The 17,421-nt window shown below is 36.0% G+C and overlaps 1 protein-coding gene across 10 annotated transcripts in view; it reads right to left on the reverse strand.

The window, feature by feature from the left end:
• Positions 1-17,421, reverse strand: part of LOC106878545 (small G protein signaling modulator 1) — a 47,746-nt gene that overhangs the window by 19,572 nt on the left and 10,753 nt on the right. For 4 of the 10 annotated variants that reach the window (XM_052974515.2, XM_089365824.1, XM_089365825.1 and 1 more), the window contains exons 2-6: positions 5,813-6,024; positions 4,758-4,833; positions 3,405-3,517; positions 1,972-2,690; positions 376-479 (exon numbers count right to left, since the gene is read on the reverse strand). In XM_052974515.2, coding sequence (XP_052830475.1) covers positions 376-479; positions 1,972-2,690; positions 3,405-3,517; positions 4,758-4,833; positions 5,813-5,960 — 1,160 coding nt within the window. In that variant the 5' untranslated portion in view covers positions 5,961-6,024. The other 6 variants (XM_052974513.2, XM_014927782.3, XM_052974519.2 and 3 more) reach the window with 6 other exon arrangements.

A 17,421-nucleotide genomic window follows, 5' to 3' on the forward strand; every position in this document is an offset into this window, starting at 1 on the left:
ATGATGATGATAACATTAATATTCTTTGTTTTCATTTACCTGACAAGTCTACTGAAATAATCAAATATATATTGCCTCTTCTTTCTTGAATCTGTGTCTATCTGTCTGTTTTTCTCTCTCTCTCTCTCTCTTTCTCTCTCTCTCTCACACACACACACACACACACAGACACACATACACATTATATACACAGACTCAAACACAAACACATACACTCAAACACACTGAAGCTTCAAATTAAATCTGCTTTTTTTTTTTCCTCTCATTAATGAATTAAAAACAGTTAAGCTAATTAAACCAATTAGCAACATAGTTTTAGGTAGCAAGTAAAACATCACCAATGAAATTCCAGTCAAAAAGAAAGAGGATAATTACCGAAAAAGTTCATGGTTACGGTCAGTCCGAGGCACATCACGCTTTATAATCCTCATGTCCCCCCAAAATTTCTTTCGTTGTACTTTTTGCTTTTTGGCATATATCTATAAAATAATAATAATAATAATAATGATGATGGTGATTTCAAATTTTGGCACAAGGCCATTGATTCTGGGGGAGGGAGTAAATCGATTACATCGATCCCAGTATTAAGCTGGTACTTATTTTATTGATCCTAAAAGATCAAAGGCCAAGCTGACCTCAGCAGAAATTGAACTCAGAAAGTGCAGACAGATGAAATAGTGCTTAGCATTTCACCCAGCATGCTGGTGATTCTGCCAGTTTGAAGATAATAATAATAATAATAATAATAATCTTTTCTTCTATAGGCACAAGGCCTGAAATTGTTTGTGGGGGAATAATAAATAATATACTTTTGAATAATTATAACAAAAAAAAGTAATAAATACAATCTTATTCATTCAGTTTTACAATAAATTTTATAAGAAAAGTAACTTTTTCTTTTATATATAACACACAAACATCAATTTTTCAATTTCATGACACCTAAATATTTCTTTTGCATCTTTAAATGCAAGAACTTGTTGACCCTTGATGTCTTTGGTTGAGACTTGTGTGCAGATACTTCAAATTAAAGCAGGGGAGGAGGAGGAGGGTTGTTTCTAATTTAAGCCTAAGTCCAACAGTTTTTTTTTTTTCTGAGAAGTGGTGGTTAGCTGATACTATGAACCTCAGTACTTAACTGGTAATTTATTTTATTGACCCTGGAAGGATGAAAAGCAAATTGACTTTCAAGAGGATTTGAAGTCAGAACACAGAGAGCCAGAACAAACGCAATATAACATTGAATAAAAAGCTCTGATGATTTTGCTGTGAAGAAAACTATTGCAGCAAACACTCTAACATAATCATGACTATAGATATTCACAATAAAAGAATAATGAAATGCTCAAAATTGAAAACAAACAAACTATAAACACATACACAAGGATTGAGATAAGTAGAAAACTACTATGAAATAACAATAGCAGAAAAAAATTACTTAGTAAAAAAATCAGAGTGTCTGGGTGCATTCATTGTGACACTGGCACTAGTGAGATCACAAGTACTCACAAGACAAAAACCTCTCGATTTTGTTAGATATAGTATTGAAGTTAGTGTAAGTATGATAGAGAGAAAAGAATGAGTATCTTGCTGAAGAAGATATTACATGACTTCTTCAGCTGGAGAGAGAGAGATAGAATGTTGAGAGTGTAACTTTACATTACAAGGTAAATAAAATAACACAACACACCCTCCTTTTTTCCTACATAATTGACACTTGTCATGACAACACTATCAACTTACACAGTTCACATTCCTTACAGATGCAACCCATTAATGCTACACAAACATACTCTACACTAAAACTCAACACCTGTCAAAGTGCACATACGTAACACAAACACCACCCATGAAAATAACACAACACAGTGCACATACTTTACACAACAGATGGAACATTAGAATAATAACAAAAACAACAAAACTGAATTGGACAAGTAAACAAATATGATAAGTCAATTCATTACTCACCTGTGCTTGAAAATCAATGAAGTTGATCTGCTTTTGTACATCTGGTGAATTCCAATCAAGAGAGAGACCAGAACTAATAAGATCCGATGTAAAGACATTAGTTTGAAATCTTTTGGCTTCAGCCTCCGCCACAGCAGCAGCAATGTCCTCCAAATTTAATTCACTGTCTTTTGAAGAACTCTGCATTCCTCCTAACTGAGACAAATTTCCATTACCAAATTGATTAACCATTAGGGAATACTCCATTACATCACTAATTTTTTTGTGTCCAGAATGTTCTGGAAGGAACAAGTGAGTTTGTAGAGGTGGGCTCAAAGAGCTAACACCATTTAATTGCAGTTGTGCTACTTTGGTAGGGCTCACAACTTCAGAAGACAAGGAATGAAAACAAGTACAAAAATGCTCAACAGAACTTTCTTTAACAGAACATTTATCTTCAAAGGAAGACATTTTCTCTACACTGTCCAATGGCTGCCCACATACTGTACAAGAGCTATAACATTTACTGGTATCTGTAAAAATTTCTTCTGAAAGACTACTTTGAGACGGGCTTTTTGAAATTGATCGCACAGTTTCATTTGAATTAACCGATGAATCCATATTGACAGTAATCCAACTGGTCTCATCTCCAGACGACGGTGACTTTACTAAATTTAAATTTGGACTATTGTCTTCTTTATAAAATTCCTCTGACATAATATTTTCATCAATATCGTGATCTGAAATTAGATTTTAAAACAATAATAGTTTCTCAAATTACAGTAAAATAAAAATGTTTAAATTACTTAAAATCAAATAATACAATAGTTAAAATAACACCCAGATTATTTTGATATTTTTGTTTAGGTACAGATCAACACTGATCAAAGGTATTCCAACCATGACCATCATGTCTTTGTGCAAACCAGGAATTATACATCCAGGAAACCAGGTAACCAGCCATATGGAATATTAGGACTCAAGGCATTAATGTCATGGAGTTGATGGTGATAAGTACAGAGATCTAGTTTAGTTAATTATGCCTTCCTTCAAATGCATATCGTTGTCATGCCTAACACAGAGGTTGTAACTGTTCTTATGTTGTATACTTAATCCCTTACCCAGCTCAATTTAACACCACCACCACCTGATACTTGGGTGCTTTTAGCAGAGTCTATTTTTTCGCTAGCATTTTTAGTCATATTTCAGGTTTGAAAATAACTTTGTTCCACCAATTATGGATGCCCTGAGAACAGTTTATAGACATTGTCCCTCATCCTTTGACTAAATGATGACAAGCAAATGCATCTCAGTCAATAGAACCAATATTCTTAAATCCAAGATCATAATTTAATATGTTACAGCATAATAGAATCACCTCCATATACATCTGCATACTGCAAGGATTGTGATTGGCTGCATTATTTGAAAAAGCATCACAAACTGTTACTTACCCCCTGTATTAGCTTTAGCAGCAGCAGCCTCCAATTTGTTGAGGACATGGAGACAGTGGGCCTTCATTTCATGGTACTTTATTACATACTCCAACTTAATTATTTCTCGTTCTCTGCAACAAATAAATGAACAAATTAATTACTGAACATACAGTAAAAGTAGTCGCCATTTTTATTCATTAATAGGTGTAAGTATGGCTCTGTGATCAACAAGCTTGCTTTGAAACAATATGATCTCAAGTTTGATTCTAATGCATGGTATCTTTGGTATGTTTTACCATAGCCTTGAGTTTAATGTCTTGGAGTAAAATTCAGCAAACATAAATTCTATTTAGACACACACTGTGCGCATGTGTTATGTCATATATGTTTGTGATGTGTATATGTGTTGTATGCATTTGTGTGTATGTGTTTGTCTCCACATTTCTTCTCATTGACAATGTTTAGGCAGCAACAATGGTCTTTATATCTCCCAGAAACAAAAAGTCTGGCAGCAGTTCAATATGCAATGACATGGAATACATACCTTAATTGGAAACAAGTAAGACATCTGACCATAGAATACTGCCTCAATAAATAATACAGCAAAAGTAGATACAAAATGGTGGTGGTGGTGGTGGTGGTGGTGGTGATGGTGATGATGATGATGATGATGATGATGATGATGGTGATGGTGATGATGATGATGATGATGATGATGATGATGATGGTGGCAGCAAGGAAGAAAGAGGTGTGGTCTGATTTTATTTCTTTGATTATTTAGTCTGAAGAAAATGGACAATGTTCATAACTTTTTCAGACCCACCTAGGCAGGAGAATAACAAAATAAATATAATAGACGCTGTGTGGTTAAAAAGCTTACTTTGCGATCATATGGTTTCAGAGCAGCACCTCGGGCAAGTATCTTCTATTATAGACCTGTGCCAACCAATGTTTTGTGAGTGAATTTATATGGATGGAAACTGCATGGAAGCCCATCATGTTTGTGTGTGTGTGTGTGTGTGTGTGTGTGTGTGCATGTGTGTGCATGTGTGTTAGTTTGTATCTTCTTGTTTTGACATCATGTGACAGCTGTAAGTGCCATCAACTTACAAACAGTGTCATTAGTTTCCAGTCTTCCATGAAAACATGTCCAGTCATGGAGAAATACTACCTTCCTTGGAAACGGATGAGAATTGGTAACAGGAAGAGCATCTGGCCATAGAAAATGTGCTTCAATGAATTCCATTTGGCATATACACACAGGGAAAAGTGGACATTAAAATCATGATGATAATTTAACTTGTTGAAAAAGAAAATGAATCGAAATAACAAAAAAAAAAAAAAATTACAAGAACCACATTGTTTCCATACCTTTTAGTTGACTGACAAGGATACATTCCAAACAGAAATGGCCACACAGATTTCCTGAGAGAAGGTTGGATTCCACCTATTGGAGAACAAATGGTAAGAATTACTACTTAGTATTTTTATTTATGCGCCCTTTTCAAGCCTAGCCAGGCTCATGGGCCTGTTTTCCTGGTTTCTATGGCGTATGTGTTCCCCCCTACCTGGACGGGATGCCAGTCCATCGCAACGTTACTCAAGAAACAGGAAGAAAGAGTGAGAGAAAGTTGGGGCGAAAGAGTACAACAGGGGTTGCCACCATGCCCTGTCAGAGCCTCGTGGAGCTTTAGGTGTTTTTGCTCAATAAACAAACACAACCCCTAGTCTGGGAATCGAAACCACGATTCTCCGACCGCGATTCCACTACCCTAACCACTTATTTTGGCATGAAACCATAAATAAACTACATTTTGGGAGTATCACATTGGCCACCAGAATGGCACATTCTAAAAGGATGAATGGCAAAGTTCATCTTAGAACTGGGGCTAAAACAAAAACAATGTTACAATTAAAGTAGTTGTATACTGCCAACTTAACGTGACAGTCCCAATAAGGGAATATACTACTGCTGTTTAGCCCTAGGAAGCCAGACCGCTTCCTATTAGGCCTTGACACATTTCCTGTGCCCTTATGCTTACGAAGGGGAGACAAACTCCTCCACCCAGCCTAGCCTGCATTACGAAGGTGAAACAGACTTCTTCACCTAGCCAGCCGTGCTACTTCAGTCTGATGACGAGCAAAGACTCAGAAACATGTCCCTGAATGCAGGCTAGGCTGGGTGGAGGAGTTTGTCTCCCCTTCGTAGGCATAAGGGCACAGGAAATGTGTCAATGCCTAATAGGAAGCAGTCTGGCTTCCTAGGGCTAAACAGCAGTAGTATATTCCCTTATTGGGACTGTCACGTTAAGTCGGCAGTATACAACTACTTTATCGCATCACTACTGCTTAAGTCTCTCTGAGAGATTTAGAAATTCATTATTTCTAATGTTACAATTACAAATGAAGAATAAAAACTCACTAACCAAGAAAAACTGCCTTCCTCAGCTGCCGTTCTTGCACAAGACGCCCATCACTGTCAAACATGGTGAGGAATTTCTCTTCATCGAGAGGTGGCGTTCTTTCAGAGTGTGGTGTATCTAAGGTGAAAGGGGAATGTGGAGGTAGATCCATGATGATGTATGATTCATCAGCAGAAACATCATTTCCTGCACAATAAGGCTGTGTATCTAGATTCCTGGCAAAAATAAGAAGAGAATTAATGTACACATGAGTTGCAATAGGGTGCTCCTATATATATATATCAGAGGGAGACAAAACAAAGCAAAAAAAAATCATCCTGGCAGCAGCTAGTGAGAGCACCAGAGGCATTTTGGCTTTTCTGGGCCTCATCAATGATATGTACTTGTGACCAGTCACAGCCTAAACAAGATTTGTTGCCTCTGATGTAGTAAACAGTGAATAATGCATTCACTGGTATTGTGAATAGCTGCCAAGTTGAATAAATAATCCACTGTAAGCAATTGAAGCAGTATTAAATCAGAATAGACACCTATTTGTCATACATAATGTACATGCAATGTTGATAGGCAAATTACTGTGTTATTTCTTTGTCTGAGATTAAATCTCTAATAGACATACTAGTATGATACATATATGGCTATTTTAATTTAACACTGCTTCAATTGCATACATACACCATTTCATTGTAAGACAAATGCAAATATATTTTTCTTATGTAGTTCTTGTCCATTATATTATACAAGGATGATATTAAAGAAAAATACGACCACGCAAAAGAACATGCAAAAGATCTCTCATGTAACAGGTGACCTTTTTAGTTTGTCTATTTATATTTTTAGCAATAAGAACAAATACAACCTTTTTCTGAATTATATAAACTGTTTATATATACATCAAACAACTTAGAGAGTATCAAACAGAATTTTTCCAAAAATAACGGAAAAGAGTAACAATTTATGTCTTCCCTTTTATTCAATTATATATTATTATTATGCTCATAAGGACCACCACCACCACCACCATCATCATCATCATCAAGGTGGTGAACTGGCAGAATTGTTAGCACAGCAAGCAAAATGCTTTGCAGTATTTCATCCGTCTTTACGTTCTGAGTTCAAATTCCACCGAGGTCGGCTCTGCCTTTCATCCTTTCAGGGTCAATAAATTATGTACCAGTGAAACACTGGGGTCGATATAATCAACTAGTCCCCTCCTCCAAAATTTCAGGCCTTGTGCCTATAGTAGAAAGGATTAGTATGCTCATAAGGAAGCCAATTTTTCATGTTAGATTATTGCTTAAAAGAAGTTTAATGAAGTCAGTTACCATTTCTGATGGCAATTGGACTTATCAAGCTCTTCTATGAATTTTCCTATGGATTAAATGTTGCTAAACAGGTGCATACAAGACTGAGATTAAGAAGTTGGCTTTACAACTACATGATTTCAGGTTCAGTCCCACAGAATTGCACCTTGGACAAGTGTGTTCCACTATAGCCCCAAGCCATTCAATGCATTGTGAGTGGATTTGGTAGAGAGAAACTGTATGGAAATCTGCCATATATATGTTTGTATATACATGTATATGTTTGTGTGTCTTTGTATCTGTAACTCCTTAATCACTTGATAACTAGTGTTGGTTTGTTTATGTCCTTGTAACTTAGCAGTTTGGCAAAAGAGCTGGACAGAACAAGTACCAGCCTTAAAAAAAAAAAATACTAATTGGAGGAGAATTGTTTGACTGAATTCTTCAAGGCAGTGCCCCAGCATGGCTACAGCTGAATGACTGAAACAAGTAAAAGATAAAGGATAAATGTAGACTGTCACCAGCTTCCTTGGGTACTGGCGCTTCAGCTATTGTTTTTAGGTTTACATTGACAAACAGAACAAAGGCAACTTGTGCAAACTACACAACTCAGCTCTCACTGGAACAGTCATTTTACACAGAAGCATTTTCTGTACAATTCACAGGCGAACAATTCATGACTATCTGCTCTTATTCTGAGCTTTGTTTCAGAAGCCAATTATTCAATTTCAAAAATGATAACAGCAACATATAAATAAAAAAAACATTTGCATACTTGAGATTGATAATGTAGCTATCATGCTTATTACATGTGATGTACAAAATATAAACAATAAACGAAGTAGAATTAACCTCTGACATATATTTACATCTCTCTCTCTCACACAGACACACACACACACACATACGTACATACATGTTTACAAAAACTAGACATAGGATCACTGAACTCACAGAAGAAGCTTTAGTCTTTGTGTTTAACAATATGACTGATAAGTTACAAAACAGACATGTTGTAGAGAAGTGGAAAGCTCTGGATAACCAGATGATATAAATCTATGATACAAGTTCAATACCTGGTTGATCTATTTAAAATCTTTTCTGACCATATTTCTCATGAAATAATGCTGTCCATGTATTTCTATAAAATTTGAAAAATAATCAAGAATCTGGAGGAATTTAGTAAGGTGTCCGACCTCTTCCTTATCAAGGTGTAGTTTGAAACAATTTATTTAAAGTGTTCTCACATAAAATTAAGATAGATTTTAAAGATGAATACTCAAACAAAAAAAAACAAAAAACGTGGTTTTATATCACAGCAGCTGAGAATTCCTTATCTTATGAGCCCAGGGCTGCTGGTGCCACATAAAAAGCACCTGTGCCAGTGTTACATAAGCACACCTGTGCCAGAGCTGTGTAAATGCACCCAGTACACTCTGTAAAGTGGTTGGCATTAGGAAGGGCATCCAGCTGTAGAAACCGTGCCAAAGAACTGAGGGAGCTAGGGCAGCTCTCTAGCTGACCAGCTCCTGTCAAACCATGCAGTCCATACCAGCATGGAAAACAGACATTAAATGATGATGATGATGATGAACTAAAGGTAGCTTCTGACAGGTTACTAGTAGAAGGTTAATCTCACATACCACTACTCAAACAAGCATTTTCTAACCAATGTCAGTAACTTAGAGAAGAATGTACTTTGGCAGCCTAACTTTCTCACAAGACAATACACATAAAGACAAAGTCTTTAAGAAAGCTTGAATGATCCATTAAGAGTTGAGGAATATAATAGTTCCCCTGCATAGTCATTCTTCCATATCAGCACTGTTAAAATCAAACCATGCTCCACTTACTCAAGCAGTTAAGGTGTCATATGTAGCCCACTCTAATCTTTTGTAACATACTACTTTTAATGAATACAGCTTCAGCAGTAGCTGAAAACTCAAGGTCTATTTAGCATAAAGTTAATATGTTTTTTATAATGTTTACTCTGTCAAAGCTGTTCACATTTACATCGTTTATTCATCTCTTGTGAGTCAATGGTTTAATCAACACAGAACTGACATAGTGAGAACTATTTGGAGCAGTGATGGGATCTGGGGAGGTTGGAATTTTGAAGTTTGTTGACTGAAGCAAGTTTAGGCAAATTCTTTTGGCATCGTTGATGGCTGTGTTCAGCATCTAATTAGGAATGCTGTCCTGTATAACAAGCAGAGTATGCTGGAAATTAACTCAGCTTCTCTGATATTAAGACATCTTGTCTGTTAAGAAAAACAGTCAAATCATGAGCTAATGAAGTAGCTACTATGAGATTGTTCAACTCGCTAGAATTAGCAACCAAATCACCCTCAAATCACATCTGACTACATATAAAACAGATACATTGGATAACATAGTCCAAAATACAGTATACTCAAATAAAAAGACAAAATATTTTTGATCATAGATTAACTTCATCAGGGCTGCCAAGGGTTAAACAACAATGAAAAATCAATCAAATCACAAAACTGTCAGCCAAAGGTGAGATTTTTAACTCAAAACTGCAACTAATGAAATCTATGTTTGTAATAATGGTTTCTAGCACTGATATGAAGCTGCCAAAAAATTTGGTAGGATAAGTGTAGTTAATTCAATCACCCACAGTATTTGACTGGTACTTATTGTATTTTATTGGTCCTTAAGGCAAAAATCAACTGACACAATGTTGGAATTTAAGTCCCAATACAAAACACTACAAAGTGCTTAGTAAGGCATTCTACTATGTCTGTTGCACCATGATTCTTAACATCTATGTGGAGGCGCAATGGCCCAGTGGTTAGGGCAGCAGACTCGCGGTCATAGGATCGCAGTTTCGATTCCCAGACCGGGCGTTGTGAGTGTTTATTGAGCGAAAACACCTAAAGCTCCACGAGGCTCCGGCAGGGGATGGTGGCGAACCCTGTAGTACTCTTCCACCACAACTTTCTCTCACTCTTACTTCCTGTTTCTGTTGTGCCCGTAATTCAAAGGGTCAGCTTTGTCACACTGTGTCACGCTGAATATCCCTGAGAACGACGTTAAGGGTACACGTGTCTGTGGAGTGCTCAGCCACTTGTACGTTAATTTCATGAACAGGCTGTTCCGTTGATCGGATCAACTGAAACCCTCGACGTCGTAAGTGACGGAGTGCCAACAACAACAACTTAACATCTATAAGATTCCTTTCTATTATAGGCACAAGGCCGGAAAAATGTTTGTGGGGGATGAAGGCAGTCAATTACATCAACCCCAGTGAACAACTGGTACTTATTTCATTGACCTTGAGAAAATAAGAGGCAAAGTCGACCTCAGCAGAACTTAAACTCAAAACATAATGATGGACAAAATGCCACTAAGCATTTTCCCCAGCACAGTAACAGTTCTGCCAGCATGCTGTGTTATTAACATCTGTAGTGTTGGTTTCAAATTTTGGCACAAGGCCAGCAAGTTCAGGTGATGGAGTAAGTCGATTACATTGACCCTAGTAAGCAACTGGTACTTATTTTATCAACCCTGAAAGGACGAAAGGCAAAGTCAGCTTTGGCAGAATTTGAACTCAGAACATAATGATGGACAAAATGCTGCTAGGTATTCTACCTGACACAATAACAGTTTTGCCAGCTCACCAGCTTATTAATATCTGTAATATTAACCTGCTTTAATGGAACTTGTGCATTTGGGTGATACGCTTTAAACAACCTCAGCTATGTCTAAGAAATCTTTAATGTAATAATGAAATGATGTTAAGAGGATGTATAAATTTGTACATTAAAATATAAATAAGAAAATTCATAAAATGTGGTCCCAACACTTATCATCATCACCACCACCACCATTATCATCATCATCATCATCATCATCATTATTATTATTATTATTGTTGTTATTATTATTATTACTATTAGGGATTGAATTGGCAGAATCAATAAAATGATAGATAAAATGCTTTGCAGTACTTAGATGTGTATGTTTAATGCTAAAAGTTTAAATTCCACCAGGGCCAACTTTGCTTTTATCCTTTGGGGGTTAATCAAAAGAATAATGAAGGAGGGTGAAATTGGTCTAATTATGCACTTTCTCCTCAAATTTATGACCTTCTGTCTGTATCAAAAAAATTATAATCAATTTTATAATTGACTAGCATCCTGTTCAGGAGATGGGGGATGGGTTACAATTTCAGTCATTTACATGCCATGGAAAGTTGGTTAAGCTCTGGCCTTATGAAACACTTATCCCAGCAACTATCTTTGATGGTTCAGCTGTTTGCCCTGCCTGCATATTCGTAACCCTTTAAGCATTCAGATTACATTCTGTCAGATGTAATGTTTATTTATTCACACTGCTTTGAATTAATCATATATTATCTCATAGTTGTGAGATTTCAATGTGCATTTTTTTTTGGGGGGGGGGGGATAGGTGTGTCATGAGCCGCAGGATTCATATGGGCCATGGCATATAAATGACTGAAATTCCCCACCCCCCACACTAAACAGGGTACTACTCAATTTCAAGTGTATCAATTCAAATGTTAGAATGATAGTCAAACAGTTATAAAAGTTAGCAATAATGTATGCTCAAATGTTGGTGAAAGTTACTCATGGTGTGTACAAGATATTAATTAGTATAGGTGATTTTTTTAATAAAATTATGCTAAAAGTAGGTGTAATAGATATGTAATAGAAGAAGAAATTAACATTAAAGGTGGTTTAATTAGGTAGTGATTATGGGAGAATGAGAACCTAGTTTCAAAATTTCCCCAAGACACCCGATGAAGGCTGGAGGGTATGTCAACCAAAACATTGTCTCAACAAAAAAACAAGATGAGGACAAATATCCGTCAATTGTAAATGATGTACATGTCTGGTTATGGTGAAATATTACCTCGCTTGGAAACAGATGAGGGTTGGTAACATGAAGGGTATTTGGCCATAGAAAAATTTGCCTCAGAAAATTCCGTCAGACCCATGCATTAGATGATAATGAATGATGATGGTGTATAGACACAATCTCACAGACACACGCATATAATTATTTTCTTGTTACATTTAAAACAAGGTTTTCTGTATCTACTTCGCTTAAGTTGTTCTAGCTGTAAAACTAAATGGTATTTAGTTTCACAGCTAGAACTTATATCTTCTGTATCATGGATTATTAAAATATAACAGCAAGCAACAGGATATTGGACAATACATTTTGACGATACGTTATGATACAATACACTATATGATATTTACGCAACACAATAGGCTCAGGCAACCATGTGATCCTGGGTTCAGTTCCATTATATGGCACCCTGGGCAAATGCCTTCTACAATAGCCCAGGGCCAACCACAGCCCTGTGAGTGGACGTGGTAGCTAGAAACTGAAAGAAACTCATTATATACATATACATAGGTCTGCTACATCTGGCCTGATCTAGGACCAAACAAACAACTACAACACTATTAACATAATATACACAGACCCACAAATAAAATATACATAAGCAAATCCATTTTATCTACGTGCAGCCACATCTTGTTACTCTTTATTTCAATATGATGGACAGTTTAGGCAGAAGATTTTCATCTAAATGTACATTTGAAGCAATGCCAACAGCAATAACCTAGTATGATTTTTTTAAAGTAGTACTTAAGTAGGTACTAATGCTATGAGTCAACAAGGGAGCCACTACATGGTTACAGGATCTGCTGGATATAACAAATGACTGTTCTGTATAAAAAAAGATATGTTGGAAAACAGAAAATGTAGAAAGTGGGAAGAAACATTTAACATTCATTTTCCATGCTAGCATGAGTTGGATGGTTTGACAGGAGTTGGCAAGTCAGATCACTGTGTCAAGCTCCACTGTCTGCTTTGGTATGGTTTCTATGGCTGGATGCCCTTCCTAATGCTAACCACGTTAGAGAGTGCACTGGGTACTTTTTACATGGCACCAGTAGCAGTGAGGTCACCAAATAATTTACAAGACAAGACCCTTTAACTGGGTGGTGGGGATAATACTGAGGAAGGTGGATTTGTGCCAGATGAGAGGTTAGAGTATGAGTAGAGGGGCAGAAATAGGGGTCTGGCAGTAAAGAAGATACATGTCTACCTCAGTAAGAGAGATCTGTATATCTATGTATGTGTGTATGCACCCTTGTCCAGACATCATGTGACAGTTGTAAATGAGTTTTCTGTGAAAAACGTGTTTGACTATGTGCACATATTACCTCGCTTGGAAACAGGTGAGGAATGGTGACAGGAAAGGTATCCAGCCTTAGAAAGTCTATCTTAACAAATTCCATCTGACTCATGCAAGCATGGAAAAGTGGATAGTAAATGACGAAGATGATGAGTACAGACAACATTCTTACATCATGGCAAAACATGACAATCAGGTGATACAGTACCATGTGGCACAATAAGAAGTACTGACAACAAAGTCCAACAACAAACATTTTAGTACAATTAGATATCATACTACAAAGTATAACATAAATCATAGTATATGACAAAACAATACAGTATGACATTCAGATAACACAATATGACATTTGGACCACACTGTTTGGTATGACATTCACTCAACAAAATTTGGTTTTATATTTTGATAACATAGTACACTATGACATTCAGTAACTTAGTACATATGATATTTAGCTAACACAATGCAGTATGACATTAAATTACACAACATTCAGAAAACACAGTACTTCAGTACTACAGTATGACAGCATATAACAATAGAGTATAGGATTTAGACAACACACTGTACAACATTCAGGCAACGCAGTACAGTAAGTGATCATATAACACAGTATTACATCCAGGGATCACAGTACAGTATCACATTCAGGTAACACAGACTGTATGACATCATATAGCACAAGGTATAGTATGATATCATTATAACAAAACACAGAGAGTATGACATTATATAACACTATAACAACACAGTACAGTATGACATTCAAACAGTACAGAGTGGCATTCAGGTAACACAGTAAATTTTTTGTATATATATATATATTTTATAATACCATCGTCTGAAAAATCAAACGCTGGTGCTTCTACGCAGTCACTCAACCTACTAGGAATAGTAGCCAAACCTCCTTCGATGTACACCTTATTGTTTTAAATAAAGAAGGGTACATTAAATAATATAGTTACTGATGTATAAAAAATACAGGATGATTACACCCGAGGCGTCTTTGATCACAGGTCTTACTCGGTCAATAGTGACTTGGGGCTAAATGCACCTACAACATTACGCCACGCATAACATCGCACAACAACATTGTATATCAGATAATATTGTACGACACAGTATGTCATCATAGAACACAAACAGTATGAAATCCTAAAACAAAGTAAAGAAATGTATCGTGAAAAACAAACCAGAAGATAATGCCGGAAACAGTATATTAATATACGAAATAGGAAACACACTAACCAACAGACTTGCCCTCAAGTACATAGTGAGTTTTCAAGGGTAATTCGGGTACAAACTCGAGTCCCTAATATCAGACAAAGCTGTATTTGTAGTTGCGACCCCGTGTAGTCAATTACTATTGCATCAACAGAATGGTCAGGTGGGTTTATAAAACAAGTAATCGTACGTCCTTACGCAACCATGTCGTTTGACGACGTTATCGCTTAACTCGGCAATCTCACTCCCACAAGCCTTGTTATTAGTGACGAAAGATGTCTCTAAGACGCACACAGGTACACACTCACGCACAGGTACACCCACACACACATATATATATATATATATATATAGTAACAAAATCACACGTACTCAGTGAGTTCGGTAATAAGCAACAGAAAACAGAGAAGGCGTGGCAGCGGAGTTTGGTGTCCGTCATAGACATAAATAGCAAGGTATAACAATCCAATACCAGAAAGTTGTTATTCATTAAAATTTTCATTTGCTTTCTTAAATACCTTTTATTTTCAATGTATGTATATCCATGTGTTTCTATGCAATTAAACAGACATCAATATTCCATTTAAAACAAGCCACCTAATTAAATGGTGCCTGCAATATATATATATATATATATATATCAGTATCTTCTTATAATATTAAACGTTACATGAGTGTTGTTGATTTTCTTTTCATTTTTTTGATATGAATAAAAGAAATCCAAACGAGACAATTACGTGATCAGATCTAATTATTCTATTGACGATGCGATTCTATCGCCCTCCTCGTTATCAGTGTTTTATGACGGAACGTATTCGCTGGCGTTTAAAATAGAAAGAAAATAATTCAGCAACATGAATGTACTTGTTATTATCTACAGAAATACGCAGATAAGAGCACCAGTTTTGCAGAAATGCACACACGTGTTCACGCCCAGTTTTACGCAGGGAGCACATCTGCACAATGCACAAAGCTACAAGAACTTTGATGCTGGTCTGTCAACAATAGCCGGCACATTACTGTGATGAAGAATAACTAGTTAAAATGAAGATAACAAGGAATTAAAACTTCCTAAAATATTGTTTTTGCAATGTACTCAGTAGAAGAAATGTCGAATATTTACCATTTTTATTTCGAACGGCGAAAAAAACTAAATAATATGACGATTCTTATTACTTTGTGACGTGATAAACATCTAACTACAAAAGTGATTTCGTTTGATGGGGACACAGGAGGAGTGTATATTCAATTTTTCGCAGCACAGCATTTTTTTTTTTATAGTTAGGTCTGCAGAAAGGACTTGTGGTGTCAATGGCCATCTCGAGATCTCTTCAAGGTTGCTGAGAGAAATGCAGTTGATGCTCTTAGAAAACAACTGCAAGTCGACGAGTGCAAGAAAACGCAAGTAAACAATGAGAGAATTCTAGTCGAATGGGACGACGCTCGGACTAATTTCAGTAGATTCGAAAAGAAATTAAATACTAGAAAGCAATCGGATGCTCTACTATCTGCATTATTCTCCTTTTCATTTATCTATCGAAACAGGATTCCAGTCCGAAAGACAAGTTGTCCTGCAGAGAACTTGCTTACATTATAACAACATTCGACTGGAGAATCTGTTAAACTGGCTGACAGTGAGTGAAAAACACAGAAAAGTAGGGGGAAATGAATGCAACATAGAATAACACGATTTCAGGAGCAAAATAAACGAACATAAATCAAAAATATTAGTTATGGAAACAAGCATGTAAATTGTCAACATACGGATCACATGATGACGCCATTTTAATAGTCGAATCTATTCTTTCTAAAGTCTGCAATGCTTTCCGGTGCATACAAATCAGAATTCACTCTTTATATTTGACCGCCCAGTAATCATAATTCTTCAATTATAAAAATTCCATTCAGTTTTAGGATGCGTTACAATAGTGGTTCTTAAACTGACAAATATCAGGGCCCCCACCAGAGAAAAAAAAAAGGATAAAAGAACTAAGTGAAACTTTAGGCCCCTCCCACTGTTTATTAATGAAAAGACACAACAGTTTGCAACCATGTAATTATTTCTTTGTTGTGGCGTTTGACAGGTTTAAAAAGTTTAAAACCATCTTAATTTTATCACACAATGTAGTTTGTCCACCATCCTTTTAAGTCTTTGCAGTATACCCCTAACTATGTGAAACACTGCAGTAGAGGACTATTAAATCAACCCCAGAATTCAACTGGTATTTTATTTGGTTAAATTATCTTATAGAAGCTTAAAATCTTCCATGTTCCCCTTCCAAGTTGTTTGTTTGTCATGGAAAGATTATCAGTTGTTATGATCCTTAGCATGCTTTAACCCATTGTTTCTCCATCTCCAAATAATAAAACACAAACAGTCTTACAATTAAACCTTGGGAGAGGCATTATGCCGGTAATAAACACACGCACTGGTTCAGTCCTTTATTAATTTATATAGTTTTTTGGTTAAATCATTTCATTGCACTCTTGCAATCTCTTTCAACACATGTATCCACATCAAGAATCTTGCACACGGAATACACATACGAAATACAAACAGTCTTAGCCTTCCTTTTAATATATTCCTTTGTCATATATGAAAAGATGCTGAGATACTGAGTAAAATAAAGATAGAAAATGTGTGGGGAAGTGATATTACAGCTCATCCATTAATAAATGCTTAAATTAAATGGAATCAACATGTCAACCCTTTAGTTACAATATTTCTGTTGAAATACACTGTCTTAATTGCAATTAATTTTTTAAATAATGAAGAATTTAGTGAAATAATTTTGTTATTATTAAGCTGATGTTTGGAATATAAATTAACATGAAATTTAATGGAAGATTTTAATTTAGATCATATTAAAACATGTGCT

The sequence above is a fragment of the Octopus bimaculoides genome, chromosome 18 (genome assembly GCF_046866305.1).
Source record: "Octopus bimaculoides isolate indiv1 chromosome 18, ASM4686630v1, whole genome shotgun sequence".
NCBI lineage: Eukaryota > Metazoa > Mollusca > Cephalopoda > Octopoda > Octopodidae > Octopus > Octopus bimaculoides.